This window comes from Vigna unguiculata, chromosome 3 (genome assembly GCF_004118075.2).
Source record: "Vigna unguiculata cultivar IT97K-499-35 chromosome 3, ASM411807v1, whole genome shotgun sequence".
Taxonomy (NCBI): domain Eukaryota; kingdom Viridiplantae; phylum Streptophyta; class Magnoliopsida; order Fabales; family Fabaceae; genus Vigna; species Vigna unguiculata.
The window spans coordinates 7,687,173-7,711,937 of NC_040281.1; the positions used below are offsets into that span (position 1 = coordinate 7,687,173).

At 35.3% G+C, this 24,765-nt stretch overlaps 3 protein-coding genes across 3 annotated transcripts; 2 read left to right on the forward strand and 1 right to left on the reverse strand.

Moving 5' to 3' along the window:
* The first annotated feature begins 5,789 nt into the window (after positions 1-5,789).
* On the forward strand, positions 5,790-15,392 carry LOC114178289 (carboxyl-terminal-processing peptidase 1, chloroplastic). Its single transcript, XM_028064110.1, has 12 exons — positions 5,790-6,285; positions 6,393-6,512; positions 7,592-7,729; positions 9,088-9,192; positions 9,300-9,468; positions 9,877-9,953; positions 10,675-10,719; positions 11,773-11,856; positions 14,066-14,104; positions 14,187-14,249; positions 14,602-14,731; positions 14,816-15,392. Exons 1-12 carry the CDS (start codon positions 5,962-5,964, stop codon positions 14,869-14,871), a joined length of 1,350 nt encoding a protein of 449 aa, XP_027919911.1. The 5' UTR covers positions 5,790-5,961; the 3' UTR covers positions 14,872-15,392.
* Positions 15,393-18,678: 3,286 nt separating this feature from the next.
* LOC114174999 (PLASMODESMATA CALLOSE-BINDING PROTEIN 2) lies at positions 18,679-21,943 on the forward strand. The gene is made up of 4 exons (XM_028059750.1): positions 18,679-18,848; positions 19,294-19,827; positions 20,690-20,729; positions 20,822-21,943. The coding sequence occupies exons 1-4, from the start codon at positions 18,791-18,793 to the stop codon at positions 21,048-21,050; spliced, it is 861 nt and encodes a 286-aa protein (XP_027915551.1). The 5' UTR covers positions 18,679-18,790; the 3' UTR covers positions 21,051-21,943.
* Positions 21,793-24,540, reverse strand: LOC114175000 (cold-regulated 413 inner membrane protein 1, chloroplastic-like). The gene is made up of 7 exons (XM_028059751.1): positions 24,501-24,540; positions 23,825-24,071; positions 23,609-23,749; positions 23,148-23,243; positions 22,919-22,983; positions 22,150-22,219; positions 21,793-22,053 (listed from the first exon to the last, which is right to left on the reverse strand). Exons 1-7 carry the CDS (start codon positions 24,523-24,525, stop codon positions 21,891-21,893), a joined length of 807 nt encoding a protein of 268 aa, XP_027915552.1. The 5' UTR covers positions 24,526-24,540; the 3' UTR covers positions 21,793-21,890.
* Positions 24,541-24,765: the final 225 nt, after the last annotated feature.

Here is a 24,765-nt window from a genome sequence, read left to right on the forward strand (position 1 = left end):
CTTCATTCTGACCGGTCGGATCTTTGATACGAGGTCTGAGTTGGGAGATATTAATTTCGCACTGCAGCAGTGATTTGCAGAGGTTTTCCTCTCTTGTTCTTCTCTATTTGAAAGCTTTGTTGCTTTGTTATTTGGTTGGGTGTTGGCACTAATTTGTGCTATTGATTAAGACTCTTTTGTACTCTTGTTGATCATAGTGAAGCTATTTCTTTGGTCTGGACGACTCGTGGTTTTTACCCTTGATTTGAGGGGTTTTCCACGTTAAAAATCTTGGTGCCTTTATTTGTGCTTTTGGTGGTTTATTATTGCTGCTCTTTGATTATTGCTCCTCATAGATTCTTGCAAGTTAGGGGAAATTATATCCGCTGCATTCTCTGGTATATTGTTTGTTATTGTTTTCCCCATCAGAGTGGCATCAGAGCTCTTGGTTGGGCTATATTTACTTGCTTGAATGATGGAGGCAAATGCAAAGATGGTTGCTTTGAATGGTACAAATTATCATTTGTGGAAGGGCAAGATGAAAGATTTATTATTTGTCAAGAAATTGCATCTTCCGGTCTTTGCTACACAGAAGCCAGATTCTATGTCTGAAGAAGAATGGGACTTTGAGCACCAACAGGTATGTGGTTTTATTCGGCAATATGTTGAAGATAATGTTTATAATCATATTGCTAATGAGACACATGCCAGAGCTTTGTGGGAGAAGATTGAGTCTTTGTATGCTTCTAAGTCGGGCAATAATAAATTGTATTTGTTAAATTGCTTGATGAATTTGAGGTACAGGGAGAATTCTTCTATTTCTGATCACTTAAATGAGTTTCAAGGGCTCCTAGATCAATTGTCAGGAATGAGCATAAAGTTTGATGACGAAGTTATGGGATTATGGTTGCTTAATACTCTACCAGAGTCTTGGGAGGTATTTCGGGTTTCAATTACGAACTCTGCCTCGAATGGTGTTGTTTCTTTTCAGATGGCAAAGAGCGGTGCTCTTAATGAAGAGATGAGAAGGAAGGCACATGGTTCTTCATCTCAGTCTGAGATGCTTGTTACAGAAGCTAGGGGGAGAAGTCAGAAAAAGGAACATAAAGGTGGTAGAGAGAAGAGTAGGAGCAAGTCCAAGTCAAGATACAAGAATTTAGAGTGCCATTTTTGTCATAAAACTGGACACATTCAGAAATACTGTTTTAAGTGGAAAAAGGAGAACAAAGACAAGAAGGGCAAACAGAGAGAGAATGATCATGATGATGATGATCGTGTCACTACTGCTACAGATGGTGATCTTGTTCTTCTTCGTGACTTTGAGTCCGTTAATCTTGTATCTGATGAGAGCATGTGGATTATTGATAGTGGTGCTACACTGCATGTTACACCTAGGAAGGAGTTCTTCACATCTTACACTTCTGGTGATTTTGGAGTGTTGAAGATGGGTAATGATGGTGAGTCTAAAGTGATTGGTGTTGGTGATGTTTGCCTGCAAACCAACATGGGAGTGCAGTTGTTGCTTAAAGGAGTCAAACATGCTCCAGATGTTCGTTTTAATTTAATCTCTGTGCAGTTGCTTGATGATTGTGGTTATGACAATCACTTTGGTTCTAGTAAATGGAAGCTCACTAAAGGTAACTTGGTTATGGCCAGAGGGGAGAGACAATCTAAATTGTATTGGACTAAAGCTTTGGTTGCTAAAGACAGTGTGAATGCTATGTATATGGAGGCATCTTTGTGGCACCGGAGGCTTGGTCATATAAGTGAGAAAGGGCTTAACTGCTTAGCTAAAAAGGATGTGCTTATGGGATTGAGAAATGCAGAATTGGAGAAATGTTCTCATTGCATGGCTGGTAAACAAACCAGAGTATCTTTTAAGAAGCATCCACCCTCAAGGAAGTCAGAATTACTTGAATTGGTGCATTCTGACGTTTGTGGCCCATTAAAGGTAAAGTCATTTAGTGGTGCAGTTTACTTTGTTACTTTTATTGATGATTGTTCCAGGAAGCTATGGGTCTATGCTCTTCAGCGGAAAGGTCAAGTACTTGAAAAGTTCAAGGAATTTCATGCTATGGTTGAGAGGCAATCAGGTAAGAAGCTGAAATGCATCCGTAGTGATAATGGTGGTGAGTACCGTGGACCTTTTGATGTTTATTGCAGGCAGCATGGTATTAGACACGAGAAGACTCCTCCTAAAACTCCTCAGTTGAATGGTCTAGCGGAGAGGATGAACAGGACCTTGGTTGAAAGGGTTACATGTATGCTTTCAGAAGCAAAGTTGCCTAAGCACTTTTGGGGAGAGGCATTGCTTGCAGCTGTGCATGTTATTAATCTCAGTCCCGCAGTTGCTTTGAATATTGAGGTGCCAGACAAAATTTGGTTTGGTAAGAATGTTAGATATGATCATTTGCGTGTCTTTGGTTGCAGGGCATTTGTTCATGTTCCTAAGGATGAAAGATCCAAGTTAGATAAAAAGACAAGGCAATGTATCTTTATTGGCTATGGTGAGGATGAATTTGGCTACAGGTTTTATGATCCTGTTGAGAAGAAGCTTGTTAGAAGCCGTGATGTACAATTCATGGAAGATCAGACCATTGAAGACATTGATAAGGTGAAGAAGACCACACCCGAGAAAGACAGTAATCTCACTGATGGTAATCCGATGAGGTTGCCCACTCACAATTTGGAGAATGTTGAAACGGAAGCTCAAGACAATGAGCAACATGGTGATGTTGATGATCAACAGTTTGGAAGTGGAGTAGAGGTTCCAATTGATGATGCTCAAGAGGAACATGATGATGATGACGATCTTGGTGATATACCTGAATCACCTCAAGTCCAACTCAGGAGGTCTAATAGACAAAAACAACCTTCTACAAGGTATTCCTGTGATGAGTACATAACCTTGACTGACGGTGGAGAACCTGAGTGTTTTGAAGAGGCTTTGGATAGTGAAGAGAAGAAACAGTGGCTGGATGCAATGCAAGATGAGATGAAATCTTTGCATGATAATCACACTTACGACTTGGTGAAATTGCCTAAGGGCAAAAGGGCATTGGAAACTAGGTGGATTTTCAGGGTGAAACAAGATTCAAATTCTACACTTCCAAGGTACAAGGCCAGATTAGTGGTGAAAGGTTTCAGACAGAAAAAGGGTGTTGATTTCAATGAGATTTTCTCACCTGTGGTGAAAATGTCATCCATCAGAACTGTGCTAAGTTTAGCTGCTACTCTTGATTTGGAGGTTGAGCAGATGGATGTGAAGACAGCTTTCCTTCATGGTAATTTGGAGGAAGAGATATACATGAAGCAACCTGATGGTTTTCTTGTTAAAGGCAAGGAAGAATATGTGTGTAGACTAAGGAAGAGTCTATACGGTTTGAAGCAGGCTCCAAGGCAGTGGTATAAGAAGTTTGAGTCTTTTATGTGTGAGCAGGGTTACATGAAGACTACTTCTGATCATTGTGTCTTTGTTAAAAGTTTTTCTAATGATGACTTTATTATCCTGTTATTATATGTTGATGACATGCTTATTGTTGGAAAAGATATTTCCAAAATTGACAGGTTAAAGAAGACACTTGGCGAGTCTTTTGCCATGAAAGACTTGGGAGCTGCTAAAAGGATTCTTGGCATACATATCTCACGTGATAGGAGAGAAAAGAAGATTTATCTATCACAAGAGCAATACATTAGGAAGGTGTTGCAGAGACTCCAGATGGAAAATGCTAAAGCTGTGAGTACTCCTCTTGCTACTCATTTTAAACTGAGTGTTAAACAGAGTCCTTCAAATGAAGTTGAGAAGACCAATATGAGTAGAGTTCCTTATGCATCTGCGGTGGGCAGTTTGATGTATGCGATGGTGTGTACAAGACCAGATATTGCACATGCTGTTGGTACAGTTAGTCGATTTTTGTCAAACCCAGGTAGAGAGCATTGGAATGCTGTGAAATGGATTTTGAGGTATCTTCATGGTACAGTTGATATGAAGCTTTGTTTTGGAGGTGATAAACCTACTTTGATGGGTTACTCAGACTCAGATTTGGCTGGGGATATTGATTCCAGAAAGTCCACTTCGGGCTATTTGATAAAGTTTGCAGGGGGAGCTGTGGCTTGGCAATCAAGACTACAAAGGTGTGTAGCGTTGTCTACTACAGAAGCAGAGTTCATTGCTATTACTGAAGCATGCAAGGAGGTGTTATGGTTGAAGAAATTCTTGCAGGAGCTTGGTTTTAGGCAAGATAACTATTCATTGTTTGTTGATAGCCAAAGTGCTATCCATCTTGGTAAGAATCCAACTTTTCATTCTAGATCCAAACATATTGATGTGAGGTATCATTGGATACGTGATGCTTTGGATGCTAAGTTGTTGGAGTTGAAAAAGGTTCATACAGATGATAATGGTGCTGATATGATGACTAAAGCATTGCCAAGAGGAAAGTTTGAAGTTTGTTGTGAGATCGCCGGTTTGGCGGTTATCTCCACATAGTTGTGAGGGGGAGATTTGTTGGGTATTGGGCTCCCTTCCTATGTGGAGAAAAGGCCCAAAATTTGAGAAGCCCATGTCTCACTTAAACCTAGTGGAGAGGAGGCTATAAAATAAAGAGAGAGGCAGAACAATAGAGTCAGAATACACTGAAAGCCCTAACACATAGAGGGAGAGGTAGAGGGAAAATTCTGTTCACGTTTTTCATAGAGCTGTCGCAGTAAATTCGGCGTTGCGGATTCGTTCACCGTTGGATCGGGCTGAAATTTTTACAGCAGGTTCGGAACTCATTGCTCTTCATTCTGACCGGTCGGATCTTTGATACGAGGTCTGAGTTGGGAGATATTAATTTCGCACTGCAGCAGTGATTTGCAGAGGTTTTCCTCTCTTGTTCTTCTCTATTTGAAAGCTTTGTTGCTTTGTTATTTGGTTGGGTGTTGGCACTAATTTGTGCTATTGATTAAGACTCTTTTGTACTCTTGTTGATCATAGTGAAGCTATTTCTTTGGTCTGGACGACTCGTGGTTTTTACCCTTGATTTGAGGGGTTTTCCACGTTAAAAATCTTGGTGCCTTTATTTGTGCTTTTGGTGGTTTATTATTGCTGCTCTTTGATTATTGCTCCTCATAGATTCTTGCAAGTTAGGGGAAATTATATCCGCTGCATTCTCTGGTATATTGTTTGTTATTGTTTTCCCCATCAATAACATTTAAATTAATATTTATCCAAATAGAACTAACAATATAATATAACATTTATCTATGTGAAAAAATTATAACCATTTTAGATATACAAATATCCGAAAAACGATCATTTAAAAAATTAATACAATCACTCTTACTCGGTATAAAAATGCATTTTCAATAATATCAATATATTCACTTTTAATATCATACAAAGTTGACAATGATTTAAAAAAATACTTATACTTTTAAAGAATTAAATACACATTAATTATTATTATTTTTGATTCTTAACCTTTTTCGCTGTAAAAAGTTTGAATTTAATTTAGGTGAGTTTCGGTGTATGATCCAATAAGTTATTATAATTATTGAATTGTTGCGTACGTGTGATGATGAGTTTATTGAAGAATAATTTTTCTATCAAAATATTTATATGTTAAATGATTATAGTACTAGTCAAATTAGCACTGAATGGACAAAATTCTACATTCATACAAAAATTAACATATTTCATATCCTAAGAGAAAAAAAAGTAGGGTGAAATGTTTTTGAAAATGAAATTAAATAAATCCAGAGAAAGTAACACAAATACATTAAATAATCCACAAAATTAGGAAGAGGGTTTGCATTGCATTTTGCGGTGTTTGGTTTGGTTGTGTTTTGGGGTGTTGGTTAGGTAGGAGATGAGAGTGGGATCCACCTATGGATCACGTAACGGGTGACTCTACATGCATTCTTTTCTAAACAAGTAATGAGCTAATTAAAGAGAAGAGAACAACGCCAACACATTTCACTAAGAGAATGTGAGTGAAGATGAGTGGCTATCTCTGTCTCAAACTCTCGCCGCCGCCGCCGCCATCGCAACCACCGCCTTCAACTCTCTCCAAACATCATCTTCCCCTCCGCAACACTCTCCTCGGCGCCGCCCTCTCCTTTGGCCTCCTCTTCTCCTTCCCCTCCGTCTCCGCACTGCAACTCCCTTCCCAACCGTGTCCTCACCACCAGCCTCCGCAAGAGACGCTCCAAACCGCTCCCGAGGTTGTCACTAACCAGGGCCTCGTCGAGGAAGCGTGGCAGATTGTCAACGACACCTTCCTCGACACCGGTCGCCACCGCTGGTCTCAGGATACGTGGCAGGTAACAGACTTCAACTACTCATACTGATAATACTCTCGCACGCAGTGTCTGTTACTACTGCGTTATGGTTTGTTGATGCTGATACAGCGCTTCTTTGTCGGTTCCAGCTGAAGAGAGAAGCTATTTTGAGCAATTCCATTCAGACGAGGTCGAAGGCGCACCAAATCATCAAACGAATGCTCTCCGGTTTGGGCGATCCTTATACGCGCTTTCTCTCCCCTGATGAGGTAATTTGTTCGTCAATTTTGCATGGGTCATTTGTTGGACGGTAGTATTAGTGTTGTCGGATTCAGTTATTGGAGTGCTGTTGCTTATATACTTTATAGGTAACTTCACTCAAGGTCATTTTGCTTTGATATGCAATCTAACTTGATGACACATCGCTTACACCCTTCTCCATGTTCTGCCATCACCTGTCCGATACGTAGAGGGGCTTTTTAGAATGAGTATGGGCACAATTCAATACCAAAAGCTAAAGTTAGCTAACAAGTTCACAGTTGCCTCCTATTGTTCACGGTCATATAACAAGTTAATGTGAAATGAGCACTTCGGGCATTATAATAGCAAGCCTGGACATTTGCATGTAGTTGGCTGGAAATGACTGAGTTGAGCTAAACCAAACTCGATTTAATAAGAATGTATTTAAGTGAAAAACTCAACTCGAGAACCTCTTTTAGCAAGTAGTTGATTCGATTCAAACTCATGAGCGACTCGGTTAAAATAGTCTCACACTAATTTTGAATTGCTTTGGTTTATTATTGGTCTTAGGTGACACAATGAGCCCGACAACAACTAGATATTGATACTATCATAAAATTTGGGTTTGAGCCTGATATATCTGAAAAACTATTCTTACAAGATGAGGATTGTACTCACTTATAAGTTATATGTACGATTTTGTCATATCATTAGTTATTTTGTCATATCATTAGTTAGTACGGGTTTTGGAGCAATAGGTGAAAGTGCCACATGATTTGCCTCAATTCTTGGATGCAATTTCTATAGATGTTGGACAACTTCACGTAATGCAATTAGTTTTAGGATGAAAGCTAGTATATTGTTTAAAAGAAAAACTAATAGCACACAAATCACATACACATCTTCCAAAACATGTAATCCTCAAAAATATTGCTTCCCTTGCATATTATTGGAGAGAATAAGAAACTAGTGATGTGTTTTTTGTATTATCTTATTCTTCACTGTTCTTTGTTTTAATTATGTATGATTATATAGACTGGTGATTTCTACTGCCGTGCTTCTCATGTTTCTTATTGAATTGCATGCGAACTTTTCCCACTGTTGAAAGTTCTCCAAGATGGCGAGGTATGACATGACTGGAGTTGGAATAAACCTCAAGGAAGTTCCTGATGAAAATGGAAACTTCAGACTGGAAGTACTGGGAATTATACTGGACGGTCCTGCTCATTCTGCTGGTGTTAGACAGGTAGACAGAGTTGATGGACATTCTTCAAAATTTGTGAATCTTCAAATCATCATTTGCACATTCAAAAATCTGCACCGACAGCGCTTGTCTTTGCTTTTGTGCTTTTTTGTCAATGAGATAAATATGTTACATTAAGCATTCTATGCATTTATAATTGCTACATAAGCAATCTATCATATTCATTACTTCTACAAACAGAGTATAATATATTTCTTTTTATTTGCAAGAGTATTTGTAGTCAGTATACTACTAGGTAGAAATAGGTGAACAAATTTTTTTGGTTCTTTTGACCATTCAAAACAATTTCCCTTCCCCGCCTTTACCATTTATAAGCATAAACTCTGCCCTTCACTATCTCCTATTGCAAATGGGGTAGGCACACAGAACTATTTTGGGTTTATGTTAGAAATATAGGTTAACATCTTTTGTTATTTGTTATATTTCTGATACTCTGCTTTGACGCTGAAGCGTACTAAACTTTAATTTGTTACAAGAAAGTAATCACTTTCCCATAAATTGTAAATAAAAAACATAAAAATTGAGATCCACCCCAAACAATAGTTGAAAAAACTACTTGAGATGTTGGAGAAGTTGGTGATAAAAATAGCTTTGCCAAATAGCTGACATGATCTGCGGCAATTCATGGCAAGCAAAACAGGTCTGCCCTTCTCAAAATCACATTTAAAAGCTTCAAACTAGTATTGTTAGAGACCTAAAATGTTTAGACTTGAAAAATGAATTTTTGGAATAGAGACAATGCCAATGCATTCTATAAGATCTAGTGCATGTGGGACAAAGCCGGGACTAGGGCATTTGGCAAAAGTCGGGATCAATGCTTCTGGAGGGCGGAGCATCTAGAAAAAGCTGGGATCATTGAAGGGTGGCGGGCATTGGGTGTGTCAATAGAAATGTCTGACCATGGTGAACAACTGCTGGTGGCAAACCAAATTAGGTCATGATGCAATGGTGGCGGTCATACTAGAAATACGAGTAACATTGAAAAAAGTGACTAATTTTTTATCAGAGTATTTTTGTTGTTGTGAGGAACTTAAAAGCGGAATGGTGACAGAACAGGTTGGGAGGATGGTACCATTTTGATGCCATGTTGAATTTGCTGAAAACTGTTAGAATTTATTCTTATTTTATATTCTGATTTATTTCCTTATTTAATTAGGATCATTATAGGAATATCTAATTAGATTAAGATTTATTAGAATATTATTTATAGACATATCATATCATGTATACAGGAATAAAATATCCTATAATTATTTATAGAGCTTATACAAAATGGATTTTGTTGTGTAGTCCAGACACAAATTCCTACAGCTTCCTTCATCTTTTTTCTTCTTCGCCAGGGGGATGAAATTTTGGCTGTCAATAACATGGAGGTAAAGGGAAAATCAGCATTTGAAGTATCATCCCTTTTGCAAGGTCCTAGTGGAACATCTGTGACTATTCAGGTTTTGGATTCTAATTCCAAGTTAGTTTGGTACCTGCTCTAGCCTTTGTTCTTTTGAAATTAATAATGTTTGATGTTCTAATTTAATATTTGGATTACTACTGTCAGGTCAAGCATGGCTACTGTGGACCTGTCGAATCAATAGAAGTTCAGCGGCAACTTGTTGCTCGTACACCAGTCTTTTATCGGTTGGAACAATTGGACAATGGTGTTACTCCTGTTGGGTACATACGCCTCAAAGAGTTCAATGCATTGGCCAGAAAAGATTTAGTCATTGGTCAGTTTTTCTTAGCTTCATGTCTGTTTCTTTTTCAAACTAAAATAATGATACTATCTCAATAAGAAACATTTTTTTGCTTATGCTTATGTATTTTTATTTCAATAGCAGTGGAAAAATAATTAGCAGTCCTCTGTCACTAAATAGCAACTTTTGCATAACTAACTTGACATTGATCTGCGGAGGGGGTTTTATTTGCCCTATTTTGTCAGTAGTTTAAAAATTTATCTGGGCTATGTAGCTCATGTAAGAATGAATACCATATATTGTTAAAAGAAAGTTAAACAATGAAAGCTACCACTTTTCTGGATCCTTATATTCATGGGTATGGTACTGTTACCCGTGGACTTTCCTTAGTTATTTCCAGTTTCTTATACATGACACCAGAACAAATAATGTATTTTGCAGCAATGAAGCGACTTCAAGACATGGGTGCTTCATATTTCATATTGGATCTTAGAGACAATCTTGGTGGGCTAGTACAGGTTGTTTTTCCATATATCCCTATTTACCTTTCCTACATACATGATATTTACAGGCTGAGTGCTGGCAACTTGTAATCCTCTAGATATTTTTGTCAATGAAACACAGAAATCAGTGTTCAGTTTTCAGAAAATTTATTTGCAAATCTCTGTCATTGTGCGAGTGATTCCATCATTATAATGAAGTATATGGCTTGGACATATCCCATCATTATAACTTTCAAAAAATTCACATAACATGATAATCTGGTTAATGTCTATACTAAAATATTTTACTGCATACCTAATAATCAGTAAGAAGCACAAATAATGGATCAAGTAGCCCATCATTAAATAATTTCTGTCGGGAGATGGACTCCATTTTTTTAGCAGGGCCCAACATATAGCTTGAACATAAATCTGCATATATTTTGAATTTGAGATGTTTAAGTATGTTTACCATAGCAGAATTTAAGAACTGATTTAGAGCTTTGAAGCTCTTTACTTTTGAGTCTCTTATTGTGAACAAATTGAATTTGTGTCTTTTCACTTGTTTGTACATATTTGTCTGTTTGCCTATGTAAACACATGCGTTTTGCAAGATATTGTGGCACCGTAAAAGAATTTCTGTTCTCTTGTTTTTTTAAATTTAAGATGACAAGATCAATGATGCCTGCATTCTGTTAATTATAGTTTTTATTTGCCTTTAAATTGCCTAATTTGTTGCAACTTTTAACTTATTCAGGCTGGAATTGAAATTGCAAAGCTTTTCTTAAATGAAGGAGATACGGTATGTCAGTTTTGTGCCCCTTACTGATTGTAACAGTTTTGATCAAGAGTAAATTGTTGCTAACCTCCTTGAACTTATGCGTACTCGATGATTATACCTTAGGGTTTGAAAAGTTGCAAACAAGCTCCTTTCCTTCACATTTTATGGGGAAAACACTCTACCATAAGAGGCAACATCTAATATTTAATAGAATTATCATTTGACGCCCAAAACAATGATTTGAAGTTACAAATCAATGAGGTGTATTATGTCAGGTATCCACTTAAATGTTGTTTTTCCCCAAAACGATATAATGAGGTTAAAACATGTTTTTATCCTTAAGTTTTTTATTTTTTTTATTTTATGATCTGTGTTTTTTCCTGTAATAATTTTGGTGTCATGTGAAAGTCACATGATAATTTTTTCTTAGATATTTATTGGTTTACAAGTGGGGTCCCATGCCCCACCCCTTTTCTTGCATAATGAGGAGATCACATTTGGGGATTACTTATTTATTTTCAAATTCTAACATCTCATCCGAACATACGTCAAGTTTGAAGCGTGTATACTCCAATTTAGCCTATTATTATTGTTGTAGTTGTTATTATTTCCAGCTTGTCCAAGGCTTGATATTTGCTTTTGAATTCTGAATAAAACATGAACCATAATTGAATTGTGTATGCTTTGATTTGCTCTTTTATTTATTCATTTATTATTGTCATTCTTATAATTATAATTATTATTTTTATTATTATTACTACTATTGTTAATAATTATATAGTTCATCTAGCAGAGCAAAGGACTTGATTATTCTTGGTGTGATTGTATAATGGTAAAAGGCTTTTTCTAGGCACTTCAATTGCTTTGGCATCCTGTTCTGATTACTTTGTTTTCAATATTTATTTTCTATCGCATGAACTCAGTTCAGCGTTAGAAATTGTGTATATAGCTGTTACTTTATTTTATTATACTGTAGGAAACCTTGATCATAAAAAGGTCTGCTACGTTGTGATACTTATTCAACTGTTCTTTTGAACATCTTAGCTTTTTTTTTTTCTAATGCCTTCATGACAGGTGATCTACACTGTTGGAAGAGATCCTCAGTTGCAGAAGACTATCGTTTCAGATACTTCACCATTGATTCAGGCTCCTGTTGTTGTAAACACATTTCTATATCTTACTTTCTATCATTGAATTGACCTTGAATTAAATTATTCTACTTCTCAATTTCTTTTTTGGTTTATCATCGGGACAGGAAGAGTTCAAGGACATTTCTTTGACGATATTATTTATAATTTGACTGATAAATGGTGACTCTAGATGCCAATTTGATGAACTTTGGTAACATGAACCTTAGAAATTACAAATGACACCTTCCAAAATACAAAAGACAGCAAAACACCTACAATTCATTTATTTATTGTGGATTTTTCTCTTTTAAATACAGGAGAAGATAAAAACTTGAGATTTGTTCAACAGGAAAAATAACGCATGTTTTATATTAACCTATTAAGATAAGGCCAGATTGCCCAATATTGTTATTGTTTGTTGGGGGAAAATAGATTGAACTAACTCAGGGGTCTAGTACTCTAGTTTTGTGGACTTAAACGTATGAAGCTATATGGTAGATATGCTATGTATGATATTGATAGGTAATGATTTGAGTGCAAACACATTGAGGGTTATCGGAATTTACTGTTATTGAAAACAATGATGGATATGTTATCTATGATGGGTCATTGATTTGTTTGAACCGTTTGAGTAAATATCTTTCACCTTACTATTGAAGGTTCATAATTGGTACTTTCAGAGACAGTGCTCAGTTTATGCTTTTTTGTAGATTTTGGGAAATAAGCTTTTGAATTCAAGTGTTTTTATTAAGAATACAGAGTTAATTTTAAAACGTGGACGCCAAGGCTGCAGCACTGGAAATTAGGTCGAGGCATTAAGAATACCTTACTTTGCAAACTCGTGATAAGGAGAAGTACAAGAAGTTGATTGAGATGTTGTCTATAGTCATTGGAACCTTGAGTGGCATTGCTTCTGCTAGGTAGCCAACAATGACGCTCTTGGATTTAGCGTTGGGTAAGTTCTGTCAATCAATGAAGAAGGTCTAGTTGCTGATGCTCGACAAAAATCCTATAGGTTGGTGTCTGTTGAAGTTTATTTCTATACTTAGGGAACTACCCTGACATGAAGGTGAGTTTGTGTTGAACTTTGAAAGGCTATGATCCATTTGAATTGGGCCAAGCTTTTGGGATACAGGTTTGACAAACGCAAATCAGGACCGGAGAGTAGAGGTGTACAGTGAGAATAAGTTGCTATCTATCATTGATGGATTGAAGGGAAATCCATCTAAACTTGGTTCCTCTAATCAAGAGAGGTACTCTTTTGTATGAGGGTGTATTTGTGTTGTCTTCAATTTTCTTACGGAGGATTCTGGAGATGATAAAGGAATTTCATGAGATACCACAAGGGGCCCACTCAAGATATACCAGTGTGGAGGAGACGCTACCCTCAGAGTTGGATAGTGACAATGTTTTGCCACTTGAACTTGAAATAGTCTGGCTAGGAGGTGCATCATAGAAGGTGGAGAATCTGTTATTCAATTGCTCATCCAATTGAATGGGTAAAGCATGGAAGATGCAACTTGGGAAGAGGGATTCAGCATTAAAAGTCAATTTCCCCAGCCGAGACTTGAGAACAAGTCTAATATTGTTGGATTGGTTGTGTGTGCTTGGAAATAGGAGAGTGGCTCAATGTGGACTGTTCTAGGAGAAACAAGGGTATGAAGAGAAGGGTTCATAACTGTTTTACCAAGAATGTGAGAGGGGAACTAGGGTAGATACGGGAATTGTGATGAGAGTGGGGTACCAGAATAATATAATTTTGTTGTGGACAGAGGGCATTAGCCTCTCTGATAGGAGCTCAGCTCTCAGTGGGATCATCTCCTGTAATTTCTTTTTGTCAGTGATTAATACTAACGTTCCCTCGATTACTATTCCATCTTTATTTTTGTTTGTTTGGACCCCTAAGAAAAATACTTGGGAAACTGTTCGAAAGGGATTTATTGAAAAAATGGATTTTAATTGGATCCAATACTTCAATGACATCATTTGGTCAAAACATCTTGCTCAGTGATGGCTTGATAGTTAAAATGTTCCACAATTCATTGTAAATAAATAAGTTAAAGAACGTCTCAGATTTGAGATTATGCTCTAGTTTTATGGACATTTTCATTACCCCTTGCACTTGACTAGCTAAAAGTTTGAAATAAGTTGAGATCTTATATGTTTGAGTGTATAATTACATGTTTTCCCGTCATGATGGCAATGCTTATAATCCTTTTTGGTTTGAACCCTTGCAGGTTTTAGTAAATGACAAAACTGCCAGCGCAAGTGAAATAGTACGAAGCTCAGTTTCTTAATATATTTGTTTGATTTTTCACTCTTCTTATGATGACACAATTGGTGTTGTGCTTATTTCAGGTTGCTTCTGCACTTCATGATAATTGTAGAGCTGTTCTCGTTGGAAAACGGACATATGGCAAGGTTCATAAATCTATGATGTTTTTTTTTTCCACCGGTGCTGTATGGTTCAAACCATGTAGACTTTATCTGCATGCTTTTGTTCTGAAATTCCCGTGCATTTGAATGCATTTTCTATTAAACACACGTTAGCTTTCTTTTAAGGTGTATATATTTTTTGAAGGAGCACCACGATGACAGTGCAACATTTTATCTGCTTCTATAAACGGGTTTCTTTTCTCGTCTGCTTCTCTTACTAAAGGGAAGATAATAGAGGAAAATCGTATAAATATCTATAACTGACTTGTTATATTTGCAATGGTTTTTCTCTCACACAAACTCTTCTTGACACTTTAATGTGCAATGCTTCAAACAGGGTCTAATCCAATCTGTATTTGAGCTTGACGATGGGTCTGGTGTGGTTATCACTGTCGGGAAGTATGTAACACCACATCACAAGGATATAAATGGCAATGGAATAGAGCCTGACTTCCAGAAACTTCCTGGTACAATTTTTTTCCCGTCTTTTCTTTTTCACCTGCGTGGTCAAAAGTTGTAATATGGAACGTGATCTGAGCCCCATTTTGCAGCATTGGATGATATCAGCCAACATCTTAAAAAATGCAGTATGCCTCAACAGGGATAAAGCAGTTTCTTTGGTATTCCAATGCATTCTTTTGCTTTGGATTTATCATTTAATTTGAAACTTTTGAAGAATCTGCTTCTGGAAGTTGCCATATATATCTCAAGAGTTTCAGATTAATATATATGCATGAAAGGTGTACCTAGCCAACAAGGACATTTAATTTAACATACATTGGCTTAACACCCAAGATTGGCTTGGAAGATTTGAAGTGTTCCGTGGAAGATAAAGTGTATAGTGGATTTGACATGAGAAGAAATGACCTATGAAGCATGCAAGAGTTTGCATTCAAGCAGCCAGTGCAGCACTGAAGTGAGTTGGGTTTAATACATACTAACAAAGAGAAACTTTGTTATACATTTCTATATGAATCTTTTGATACCATGTTTCTATTTTTGCCTTACCTCTCAATATTAAATTGTATCAGAACCAATTAGTTGATTGTTTAAGCACATTGAAAATGCCACTTCATGGATAAAGAACTCGTACATATTGACAATGATGAAAATAGAAATTGCAAATAACTTATGCTTCTTCTTTCACTATTTTGTATGTCATTTCTTCAGTTTTCTGATGTGAACAAGAGAAGTCCCTTGCATCAGCGTTGAAACGTGGCGTTAATTTAATTTTCGTGCCTTAGTTATCATATATGATTTTGTTCATTTCTTACATCGAGATAGCTTTTTATACAATTCAAAACCGTATTTTGAAAATTGTATCGAAAGGCCTGTCAGACTCAAAAACCTATGAATAAGTAAAGTGATTGATTCACATAACTTACAAAATCTACTTGGACAAAAATGGTTAAAAAACTGGAAAACCAATAAAAGTTATTTTGTAACAGTTCAATGGAAAATATTTAATATAACATTATTTTAATTTTAAATAAACGAAAATAAACATTAAATATTTGTTATTCTCTTTTTTATTCTAAATATGAGCTCTCCATTTATATATATATATATATATATATATATATATATATATATATATATATATATATATATATATAACTTTAATTCAACTAAACAAGTCTCCAAAAATTAAGATTATTAAATAAGGATCTTTAAAATGAAAGAAAATAAGTCTAACTAATGGGGTTCCTCTATGGTGTGATCTGAGTTTCTTTCCCGACGAAAAATCTTTCAAAGAAATAATTATAACCAATCATCTTTTAAAGTGTGGTTATGATTTTTTAAAACAAAGAATCATTACAAGAACAAGATATTAGTATAAATCTTAAAAAGCAACAATTAAACTTATTATAAATAATAAATTATTACAAAATGAACCTTTTTTTTAAAGGACTCTTTTTCTCAATTATTTTTTTTAGTTAATTTTTTCGAAAATGTTGAATGTGATTTGGAAAGAAAATTGTTATAAACAGTACAATCCATCATTATAAGATTATTAAGTATGAATTGAATTATCTATAAAATTACACTATTATCATAAATTCTGAAGTAATTAATCCAAAACCTATTTTATATTCCAAATTAAAATAAACATTTTTTAAGAATAATTTCGTTTAGTGATTCTCAACTCAAAATAAGCCTTATTTATTTAAAATCCAAAATAAACACACCCGAATTCAATGGTTATAAAATAATAAAACTTACATAACATCAAAAGTATTTTTGAGTCTCAAAAACCTTATTTGTGTTTGGTTTAAACATTAATTTTTAGATTTACCAAATAGTATGTGAATGAAATTATGTTTTGATATATAATTAGCATTGAAAAAGTCAAAGTCGCGTGACAAGAAGCCACTCATCACTCATCAAACCTTTCATTTGAAAAGGATAGTTAATAACATAAGATATTTGTTATTATGTTTTCAGTTTACATGGATGAGACTTGTATATTTAAAAATATTAAATGATAAAATATTTATTTTAATTTTAAAAAATAATTAATTTAAATTTATAGTTATTAAAAAATAAAAATAATACAGTAATTATTTTAATTTAAAAAATATTACTTAAAAAGATGAAATGAAAAAAGAAATTGTAGGAGAATCTCTTATGGTATAAATGAAGTTACATGCCATTTCACATCAAATCTTAGAAGTGCCACGTCTATGTGACAAAAACAGATATCATATTGTCTCCATTGATGATTCAATTCAATTGAAAATTGATAACCCATAAGTGATAAAACACTCAAAGTTAAATAATTGGATACTTGAAATTAAATTTTCGATTTTTTGAAGTTAATTAAGAACAATTTGAAAGTGTATTAGTCATAAATTTGTCATTTAATTATAGTAATAATGATTTCAGAGTCTGAGCATATAAATCACATGTTCGTGTAAAAATGAGAACACAACACTACCAAGGTTCGAGTAAAACAACTTCAGTGTCTCCTCTGCTCTGCGTTTGTAGTAATTTTCTTCCTATTCTGACTCAAAACAAGTTTGTTAGCTTTTACTTTTAAAGAAATTCTCTGTTTTATTCTTAAGATATCTTTACAAATTTATATTTATTTTTCTGCATTTGTAAATATATGTTTTAAAAAATCCTTCTTCTAAAGTCTAAGTATATAGCATTTTTGTATTCATCGAGAAAAAAAAGAAGACGATGGTAGTATTTAGTAGACACGTTAATAAAACACAACTACTCTATTTGTTTATTATGAATAGTAACTTATTCCTTTTCTTTATTTATTGTTAATAAAACATATTCCAAAATCAATCTCCTATTTCTGTTCTGTTTGCATGCTTATAATTGACATTTTGTTATTGACTTTCTATTTACAAAATGCATACCCTCTTCAAAATGAATTCTTTGCTGCAATACTTATATTGTAGTCTTTATGAAATTTCCCTTGTGATTTTTTGCAAATTCCTAACACAAATCTTCCCTTCCATGTTTATTATTACGTGGACAACAAGAAAAATGCTAAAGATGAGAAAGACATTTTACGAAATCTTACACGATTCTACGTGTAAATTTTTAATAAACCATTTCTGATAAAACCGTTGGTTACATTTTTGGTAGCCCTTATAGTTGATAAAAGTATAATGTAATTCATTCTATTCTTTCACTGTATCTAGTTAAACTTGATAGCGTTACAGCCATACTTCTCTCTAATTCTAGACTATTGCAAGTGAGTTGTTAATATTGTTACATTTGGGAATTTGATATACTTGTCTTTTTTATTTATTTAATTGCATGATATTATTTATAGCAGAAGTAATAGAAGTTATGCAATAGAGAACTTATTTGGGTTAGAATAGGCAACATAGTTGAGACAAGGAAGCTTACGCATGACAAGACTATCCTGAGTTCTTGTTGAACAAGGCAGCAGAAGCAGCAGCATAATAACTTGAGTTTCTTAGGAAAGGAATCGTACTTGGAAAACAAAATAGAGAAACTAGTTATTCAGAGAATAGAAAATGAGTTTTTGTGTTGAGCGGTGGAGGAAAAAAAACAATAGAAGGGAGACAACTTTCTTCATTACAAACCTGAAAGGCAAAACCACTTGCTCAGGCTTTACTTTTGGGTTCAGTCCCATGAAACAGTAGAAAAGAGTGGCATAAAAGAGAAAGGACGTTGCAGAGATGTCACCGTCACATAAGTTATATAAATATTGCACCTCTTAAGCATCAGATCACTCTTTCACCTTTTTCCTTAGCCATGCACCTTTTCCCCCCTCAGTTTGCACCTTCTCTTGCTTGCTTATTTCAACTATCCCATGTCTCCTTTCTCAAGTTTGCTTATATTCTTCCTTCTCTCTTTGATCCAAGAAAGCTATGATTCTTCGACATTTTCTCATATATAAAATATAAAAACATGTAATGAAATTCCTCTTCACAGGAACGGACAAGGTGCTGGCCTAGTTTAATAAATCTTACCGCGTAAACATTTCCCCAGAACAAGAAGGAAACACCCGCAATCTAAGCACAAGCCAACCTGCAGTAATGGGTACTAGAAGCTGCCACCTCCTGTTATTCTCCTTGTGTCTTTTCTATGGTTCAGGTAACATTAATAAGGAAGATTTTTTTACTTAGCTTTTTTTCTACATGCATAAACCAACTTTCATTATTAAGAGCCGTTTGATTTTGAGGATAGAATTTATCAATCGAAAACATGATCGAAGTTTATCTTCAGGCACAAATGATGACAGTTTCCAAACCTAAGAGATGTTAGTCATGCATGCACTCTTATTAGGCACTACTGTAATGAACTTGACTAGGCGCAATTTGCAAATTGGCAGTAGCTTTAGAAAGGGTATATACCTAGCTCATGTGCATCACATAATTATTGAATGAACGTGAGTCCAAGAATCACATATACCCGTCACCTTCAGTGGCAAATATAGAGAAAAAAAATGGGGTTATCTGATATCAATTGACCAGTTCAGTTTCAGCATGGTTATTCTCATTTGTCCTACTGAAGCATTAAGTTACCGTTCCTTTTTCAGGTTTAGGAACAGCCAAAATATTAACGATTAACGAAAACCAAGAAATATTCTCATCTTCGGAATTGGGCACTCAATTGGATGATGTTCCAATCGTCAATCCCACAGATCCAGACACAGGAAATCCGTATATGGGAAACCCTACAAACCCTCAACCACCTGACATGTCAGGACAAAACCCCACAACCCCAAACACAAATCCAACCACTCCAAACACAAACCCAAACCCAAACCCAAACCCAACCACCCCAACCACAACCCCCACAACACCAACCCCGACTACTCCTACATCATCAGGTGGTCAATGGTGTGTCGCTAACCAAGGAGCTTCAGACACTGCTCTACAGGTTGCTCTTGACTATGCTTGTGGATATGGAGGTGCAGACTGCTCACAAATACAACCAGGAGCAAGCTGTTATAACCCCAACACTGTCCGTGATCATGCTTCCTATGCATTCAACGACTACTACCAGAAGAATCCAGCACCTACTAGTTGTGTATTCGGAGGGACGGCGTCGCTTACAAGCAATGATCCAAGTAAGAATTTCTTCCAACTTAAAACCACAATTATCCTCTTGTCATCATTTTCTTGCTTGTGGTCATGATATGTAAAACATTTTACGTGTCCTAAAATCGACATATAAAATTTGCATAAAAAATTGAGTCTGCACAGCAAGGGTAACATGTAGTCTCCGGTACATATCAAGTATCCATCCAATGAATATCATCAGGCAACCAATATCTCAGATCCGTTGGGAATTTCGGGTACAGCTTTTGGATAGCTGAAATCACTATTTTTTCATATAAAATGTGGATTCTTATGGAACTTTCTAGAACACGAGAGCCAGTTTAAGGACTTCAACAAGCACCTATAACCCACTAGTTGGATTACCCCATCTCCAGCTCTAGTTTTTTAAAAAATTTAACTAAACATCTTGACATGCCTATAATAAGATTTTCTAAATTACGGTATCTCCGTACGCATAACTTACCGGTCCAGGAACTTATACTTTCATCTGTGGAGCAATCTGCAACGCATCAACTGACTTCATTTCACAAAACTTTAGGTTTTATTTATTAGAAGTAATGAATACCCTTCCAAGTAACCAACTAGAGTAATAATGACTCTTCTTTCAGTTACTGCTGAAGGTCCAGCCACTGTTGAACCCCTTTCTCAGTAAGGGATAAATCATGAATGTCTTCAGAATTTGATCCGTGTGCTTAGCTTATTGTTTTCGCATTAATTTGTGACTCCAAGGATTGCGGGCTTCATTTGTTTTGTTGTTTTTTTAAGGGGATTAGATTAGACTTCGTCTGTATACAATTTCTACTTTATTTTATGTCTGTTACTTTTGCTTCTCCAAATAAATATAGAAAATAACATCTAATTCCATCACAGGTAGTGGGAGTTGCAAATTCGCATCACCCAAGGCAACAAGGTGAGAATATTTGCAGCACCTATATCTCTTCTTTCACCACATAATGAAGGTGAAATCCTAATGCATCCTAATATATTATCTTATAAATGCAGCGTAAGTCCACCACCACCAATATTTGTCAGTCCACCAAGTCCACCAACTCCAATGACTCCTACGCAACCAGGCTTGACAGTTCCTGGTGTTCCTAGTGGTGACGGATCAACTGTCTTTGGTTCAGAACCAACAGGAAGCCCCAACGCTGCCACATCTGCCTTTTATTCCCTGCCGCTGTTGCTCACATGTGGCTTGCTGGCTTCCCTTCAAATAGCAAATTACATCTAGATGATGAACAAGGTCCAGTCATTCTTTATGTGATGTGTTGGAATTCAATCCGTCTTCCAGCAGTTTTTGCAAAGTTTCAAGGAGTCAGAGTCCACAAGTCTTGCAATTAAAATTACCTCTACCTTTCATCTATGTATGGCTGTTAGTTGATCAAGCCAAAAGGATTTATAGGTAGTAGACAGTTTTTCTACAGTATTAGCTACTCTTCCATAGAAAATCCTTGTAATTAATATCAGCCAGCATGCCATTTTATTTACTAAACAGAATAAAATACATTAAAGAACTTGAAATCATCGCCTTTGGACTAAAACAGGTTATTGGTGAGATTTGATAACACGACGCTCAGATCCTTTGGAAAAATCTACTTCACAATAGATATTCGAGCAGGGTATGTGATCACACAACACAAACTGGCTTCATGGTTTTAGTTGCAGTTTTTATCAAACGACTTTGATTTTAAATAAGACATAACAAATTCAACATATTTACACTTAAATGTGCTCATTCAATTCAATATAAGTGAATGCTTAACTTGCCACAGTTCGAAGGCAATATTCATTTTATTACACATTTTAAAGACTGATTAGTCTTTAGTATTTTATGGTTCAACGGGATAAACTGATTAGTCTAATTTGGTTCTGATAAATATGATAATAAACATGTTCTAAAAACAATTTCTATGACAAATACCAAATACTGATTCCAACTTCATTATTTGAATTACCAAGTGAAAAGTAAAAGATGGAGGATCAAACATAATCCATACATTTTTTATATCAACATTCTAACAAGGATTGTTCTTATTTACAACATATTAGGGCGTATCATTTAAAATCCAACTCAGACCAGAAGTAACAAAGATACAACAGTGATAGAAATGACAGCTAAGGTGGCAACAATTGAACCTTGGTCAAACGATTGCTGTAAGCTTGTTCTTGAGAAGTGCTGGAAAGCCAAATACACCGCAATCAACAATGAAACCACAGCACCTTCTTTTGTGTGCCTGACAAAGAAAGATGTAGAAAAATTTTATTTTACCTTTTTGCAAAATGTAGAAGAGGCAACAGCCCAAAGTCCTAAAAAAGATGGACTTGCTTACCTTAATTTCGTAACCTCATAAGGAGCTATCATAACCAAGAGTAATGCCAGAAACGGCAACTCAAGCTCACCTAAAAATAAAAAAGACCCAGAAGATAATTTTTCCTTCTTTAAATCAATATTCAATAAGTATGAAACACGAAATGCACAACTTATTTGTACTATTTATTACACTCCACAATCAGGATTTTATTTCTCGTGTTTCATAATTTATACAAAGAGAAGATATAAAGTCGATCCTGAGGTTACTGAAACAATGCATACATTTATAATAACTTCAACAAGCGCTATACATCTTGACACTTCAGGTACGTAATATCCACTGTCTCCTGTGATGCTCAGATGCATCAATTTGAGTCACATCAATTTGAGTCATACTCATCGATAAAGTATGTAATCTATAAAACACTAATTTATAACTTAACTCACTATATGATACTTTAGTGATACTTTTAAGATTACAATGCTTTATAGTTTATTTTGAAAATGTCTAAAAATGTGATTTAATTTAATTGGGATTCTACACACACACACACACCCATATATATATATATATATATATATATATATATATATATATATATATATATATATTATGTTATAACAATTTTTAGACATTATATGTTATGTAACATATCCTGTTATTTTTTAGAATAAGTATAGCTTTATCAGATACACATTATACCTAATACACGGATGGTATCCCTGCATCATAAATCATCTCTCTTTCAACATTTCCTTTATCACGCAAGATGAATAAGAGAACATACCAGGAATATAGAAGAATAGACGAATCAGAAGTGCCAAGAATGCCGTCCACACACCATATCTACCTCTGTATGTCCAATTGGCAATTGGTGTACGAAAGTAGACCCATTTAAAAAAGCGTTGATAAGAAGAATAATACGCAACAAAGTTTGGTTGAACGAATTAAAGAATGTCGAATATTCCACCATATAAACTCTCTAAGAAAACACAACAAGAGAACGAGCGACATACTTGATCCAGGCAACGACACCAGCAGGTGCTTGCAACGCAAACAACGGAACAATATACGATTTCGGCACCGCAGTGCCTTTTGCCAGTATCAAAACCCTACAAACAATGTCCCGAACAGCCATCAGTCACATATAAATATTTTAGCATAATTTCGCATAGAAAGAAAGCACATCAATCGAATCACAGCTTTATACACACACGAAAAATTACCGCCAGCGAGAACAAACAATTCCGTTTGGAAAATCAATCGAAGATCAGAAAGAAAGAAAGAAATAAAGAATTGTCCGATAATACGTTTCTTTCAGTCGTTAGAAAGCGAAAAGGGAAAAATCACAAGAATTAATATAATACTATTTAAAAATGCTAATATTATATACATAACTCCATGAAACTCAATTTCCGAAAATATAATAAACGATAAATAAATAAGGCGATTGAATAAGTAAAGGAAGTGCACGAACAGTGACGAAACGGTAGAGATCCATCGGAGATTGGGAGGAGGGAGAGGAGCGGGAGCGTAACAATGGATGCGAAACGCGGCGTTTCGGTTACCGGTACTGGATTTGGCAAAGCTAGCGATTCCGTGGTGACCGATGAAGGACCTTAAATCGGAAAAGCTAAGTGAGAAACGAGAAAAGTGTGAGAGAGATTGAGATGAGAATGAAGGTAGGGTATACCTGAGGGGGTTGAAGGTGTGAGAGAGCGATGGCGGTGAAGAGCGAGAGAGAGAAGGTAGATGAATGCATGAAATTGAAGATTGGTGCTGGCGGTTGAGGAGAGAGAGTGCAGTTAGCGGTGAAGCTGAAGCTGGAGAAGACACAAGCATTGCCATCGCCATTGCTGACGTTTCTTCTTTCTCTTGTTCGTTTCTATGGTTAGTTCCAAATTTTGGACCGGTTCGGTTCACCGATTTCGTCTTCAAATCTGTAGACCGGAGTAAAGTTCACCTCTTTTAATTTATTTATAAATAAATAGTTATAAGTTATTGTCTGGTTGACTCGTAATTAGATTTTGGTATTCAGAAGAAAAAAAAAAGTATCTCTGTTATCTGACTAATCTATAATTTGCATAAGTATGGATGTGTATTTATTAATGTTGATTGTATTAATTTTGGATTAATTTGTATAATCCATGGATTTTAGGGACAATGAAGTTTTTAAAACCTAAAATCTATTTAAATGCATGCTATACGAGCTAATATTTGTACTATAGATTTATAAAGTAACCGAACCTATTTGTTTATGTACGCAACTAGTATATTATTAATTAGCCTTTTGCTTCTGCACCCTATCTTTATTAAATGCACTCACACTAATTTAAAAAAAAAATTAAAATAATCTCTTTTTGTTGTACCTGATTTTTTTGCTATTAGTATCATTGTTGTCACCGCAGACGAAGAACAGATGAAGAACATTACAGAAGAGAGGTAACGTATCGTAAAAAAAGAGCGAAAACAGATAGAAGAGTCAGGAACAAGTAAGAAAGCATTTATTTTCTATTATATTTAAGTATTTTGATTGATTACAAAAGGGAACAAAAGCCTATATCTTAAATAGGTTTGATAGACAAAACAGAAAATTCTAGAAAATTAATTGAATCAGTTATTGTATAATTGTAG

Coding starts and splice junctions, on each gene's coding strand:
- LOC114178289 (XM_028064110.1), top strand. CDS start 5,962: ATGAGTGGCTATCTCTGTCTCAAACTCTCGCCGCCGCCGCCGCCATCG. Junction 9,469..9,876: donor CAGAAAAGATTTAGTCATTG/GTCAGTTTTTCT, acceptor TGTATTTTGCAG/CAATGAAGCGACTTCAAGAC. Junction 14,732..14,815: donor TGACTTCCAGAAACTTCCTG/GTACAATTTTTT, acceptor CCCATTTTGCAG/CATTGGATGATATCAGCCAA.
- LOC114174999 (XM_028059750.1), top strand. CDS start 18,791: ATGGGTACTAGAAGCTGCCACCTCCTGTTATTCTCCTTGTGTCTTTTC. Junction 18,849..19,293: donor GTGTCTTTTCTATGGTTCAG/GTAACATTAATA, acceptor TTCCTTTTTCAG/GTTTAGGAACAGCCAAAATA. Junction 19,828..20,689: donor GCTTACAAGCAATGATCCAA/GTAAGAATTTCT, acceptor ATTCCATCACAG/GTAGTGGGAGTTGCAAATTC.
- LOC114175000 (XM_028059751.1), bottom strand. CDS start 24,525: ATGATACTAATAGCAAAAAAATCAG. Junction 23,750..23,824: donor CACACCTTCAACCCCCTCAG/GTATACCCTACC, acceptor TTCCGATTTAAG/GTCCTTCATCGGTCACCACG. Junction 22,984..23,147: donor GGTGTCGTTGCCTGGATCAA/GTATGTCGCTCG, acceptor TTGGACATACAG/AGGTAGATATGGTGTGTGGA.